This window comes from Primulina tabacum, chromosome 11 (genome assembly GCF_025594145.1).
Source record: "Primulina tabacum isolate GXHZ01 chromosome 11, ASM2559414v2, whole genome shotgun sequence".
NCBI lineage: Eukaryota > Viridiplantae > Streptophyta > Magnoliopsida > Lamiales > Gesneriaceae > Primulina > Primulina tabacum.
The window spans coordinates 5,826,982-5,830,588 of NC_134560.1; the positions used below are offsets into that span (position 1 = coordinate 5,826,982).

Here is a 3,607-nt window from a genome sequence, read left to right on the forward strand (position 1 = left end):
GCTCCTCAGATGCATAGGCTTCCCAGAAGCTTTGATGATCATGAAGCAAGTTCATGAGGGAGTGTGTGGAGCGCATCAATCTGGAATAAAGATGACATGGTTGATAAGGAGGTATGGCTACTATTGGCCATCCATCCTGAAAGATTGCATCAAATATGCTAGGGAATTCCAGCCATGTCAGAGACACGGGAACATCCAAAGAACTCCGGCGGATGAGCTTCACAGCCTTGTCAAACCATGGCCATTCAAGGGCTGGGCCATGGACTTAATAGGGAAAATCTACCCCTCATCATCTAAAGGCCACTCGTTCATCCTTGTGGCTACAGATTTTTTCACCAAATGGGTAGAAGCCGTGCCTTTGAAGAAAGCAGAGCAAGGGGATGTCATTAACTTTGTGAAAGAAAATATTATTCATAGATTTGGAATCCAGAGTCATTGACCACGGATCAGGGAACTATGTTCACAGGCTCAGATATGAGGGAATTTGCAGAAGACTATGGAATTAAATTGATAAACTCATCCCCTCATTACCCACAGTTCAACGGGCAAGCCGAAGCGTCAAATAAAGTGTTGATAAAGATTCTACAAAAGATGATGGAAGAGAATCCCAGGGATTGGCCAAGGCTATTATCAGAAACGTTGTGGGCATACAGAACATCCAAGAGGACTGCCACTGGAGTGAGCCATTTTCCTCTTACCTTTGGCCATGATGCAGTGCTCTCATTGGAGATTATGGTGCCATCAATGCGAGTGGCAAAGCAAAATGAACCCTCCCTTGAGCATTATAATGAAGCAATGATCATGGAGTTAGAAGAATTAGGTGAGCTGAGAATCCAAGCGTACAATACTTTGCTTTTACAGAAACAGAAAGTGGCGAGAATCTACAACAAAAGAGTTAACAATAAAAGTTTCCATGAAGGAGAAATAATGTGGAATGCCATACTACCACTCAGAACAAAGGATAGGGAGCTGGGCAAATGATCTCCCAATTGGGAGGGACCATTCAAGGTACATAAGGTGTTAGACGGAAATGCATATTGGCTATCAAGCTTAGATGGCCCATCCACACAAAAGATGCATAAACGGCAAGTATCTCAAGTCGTATTTTCCAAGTATGAGGGAAGAAGTAGGAAAAGCTTGCGAGTGAAGCAAACTCGAAGGCTAATATTCAATGGGGAGTTGGCCTTCGGGGCCACTTTTGTATATATTAGGTTCCCTATTTCAAGATGTCACGTGATGTAGGCCTTAGGGCCACTGAAATAAGTATCTGTTGTTTATGATTCAACAATTAAATTGATCGGAAAAGTGGGACAGTAAGTCATTTTCATTATTTTGAAGGCCCTTTGTTTCACTATGGAGTCGGCCTTATGGCCACTTATTATATATGAATACGGTCAATATTTCCAATGTTTTGTGGTACGAGAAATCATGATGACGTAGACCGTACCGTCATTATATGAATTGGTTGTTTGCATGTGCAGTGACAGACCAATGAAGTAGGCCTTGAGGCCACTTAGAATACGGCAAGAAAGAAACACACTGAGCGGGGAGTTGAGCTCACCAAGCGGACAACGAGTAATAAAGGAAGAACAGAAGAGAACAAGGGCGTTATGCGAACCCCAAGAGGACCCAAAAGTTGACTTTGGAAGAAAAATAGGCTAACCAGCCATTTTTGTATGTTCTAGCTTCATGTTCATGTTGTAAGATTTTATTTGAAGTAGGCCGTAGGGCCATTAATGTAAATATTTGTTGATTATGAAATAAAAAAAAAACGATCCATTCAAGTTGGCCAGGAGGCCACTTTTATAATATTGAATTCATTTTATTTCAACAAGAGATCAGGGGAGGAAAGCGGGGAGTTTTAAGCCAACATATGGTTTTGATTGAAGCTATTGAAATAAGTTGGGTTAAGTGGATCAAAGAATGAATAGAAACTCCTTCCCAACATCCAATACACAACATCACATACAAACCCACCTTCGTTCCACATCCATCACCCAACAACCACAACACCAAACCAACAGTCAACAAATCAAAGGCGGAATCACCGCATGCAAGAACAATAAGTAAACGTGTATGTGGGAAAGGGGTCCGACTGAAGTGCAAATGCATATACGTGTATGCGGGAAAGGAGCCCGACTGAAGTGCAAATGCATATACGTATATGCGGGAAAGGGGCCCGACTGGAGTGCAATGCATAATGCTAGGGACGGGGGAGTCGTCTTGAATGGATGCAACATGTAAGAGCACATAAGAGTCGAGAAATACCTGTGTCAAGTAACCTCAAATGACACAAATGCTTAAGTGTCAAATGCACCAGGGAGCTGAGGCCAACCCATGGCCAATCTCAATCCAGTGATATCTGTTATGAGCAGACATGCAATACAAGGAAATGCTAGTGGATTTCATTTGGGCAAATTCACAAACACCATTAAGGCTTGATGGTGATCAAATTAATGTATGAATTGACTTGGCTACCGAATGGGAAATCGACGACCCAGAGATGGCGAGGAAGGGATTAAGACCAGTGGCGGAGCCGACGAACGCAACGGGAAACGAGACAGAAATAGTGGCCGGAGCAGAAATGGCGCCCGCGGCGATGGATCCGGAAGGATTCGCCGGAGGGGGATCGTGAGCCATACGGCGTTGTTGGCGGAAATATAGTGCAATCGACAGCAAAGAACGGCTGGAAGGAGCTCGGGGATCGCCGTGGTAGAGGCGCCGGGTTGGCGAAGCGACGGGCTTCTGTGATGGGAGCGAGAGAAAGAAAAAGAGGAACTGGAACGATTCAAATGGGGGGAGGAAATTCAAAGGCGGTATAGAAAATTCAAGTCCAAGGGAGATGAGCTTAAGCACTAGTCCCATTAATTTAAGCCCAATTCACGGGAATTGTGCTACGGGCCGCTACAAATAAATGGATTGAACCGGGCTTACATACAAGCATATTGGCCCAATGGGCCAATGCTTGCGGGGGGCATTTGTTTGCACAAAAAATTAAATTGAGCTCAATTAATTGTCTAAGCCAAAAAGTTTAAATTATTAGAGAAAAACAAGAGGCCCATTAGTGTATTTAAATAAGCAGATAACGTCCAAGCAAGAACGTGGGAGGTTGAAGTCGTGGCGTGAAAATCGGGGAACGTGAATCATGGAGGAGTGGAGTGGAACGCACAGCCATGGGGAGAAAAGAGATCGGCAAACAGACTACTAGACACAACACAACTCTACAGCAAAAATTTGCAAAAATACTCTCTGCAAAAATTTAATCTTCAAGCGATAATTTTTAAGATTTCTAGCATATTTCTAGCATTCTCTCGTTTTAGATTTCAATAACTTTATATTTATATGTTTACGTCTTGTAAATTCCTACGGTTTATTGAAAATATAAACAAAGTCAGGCGTTTATTCCTCAAATTCCAATAGTTTTCTTCATGTTGGCGTTATAGTTGTTTTAGGAGATTAGAACCGACGGTCCAATTTAGAATTCACTTTCGTTTGTTTTTAGAAGTTAGATTTTTATCATTTTCACACAAATCGGTGCATTTTCACATCTGGCACGCCAGCAACACCAAATATTGTGCAAACAGTTAGCTTTAACATATTAACACAT

At 42.5% G+C, this 3,607-nt stretch overlaps 1 protein-coding gene across 1 annotated transcript; it reads left to right on the forward strand.

The window, feature by feature from the left end:
• The first annotated feature begins 456 nt into the window (after nt 1-456).
• LOC142519564 (uncharacterized) lies at nt 457-981 on the forward strand. Its single transcript, XM_075622609.1, has one exon. It carries the CDS (start codon nt 457-459, stop codon nt 979-981), a length of 525 nt encoding a protein of 174 aa, XP_075478724.1.
• Nucleotides 982-3,607: the final 2,626 nt, after the last annotated feature.

Excerpts from the sequence above, each read along its gene's own strand:
- LOC142519564 (XM_075622609.1), top strand. The coding sequence starts at position 457 with ATGTTCACAGGCTCAGATATGAGGGAATTTGCAGAAGACTATGGAATT.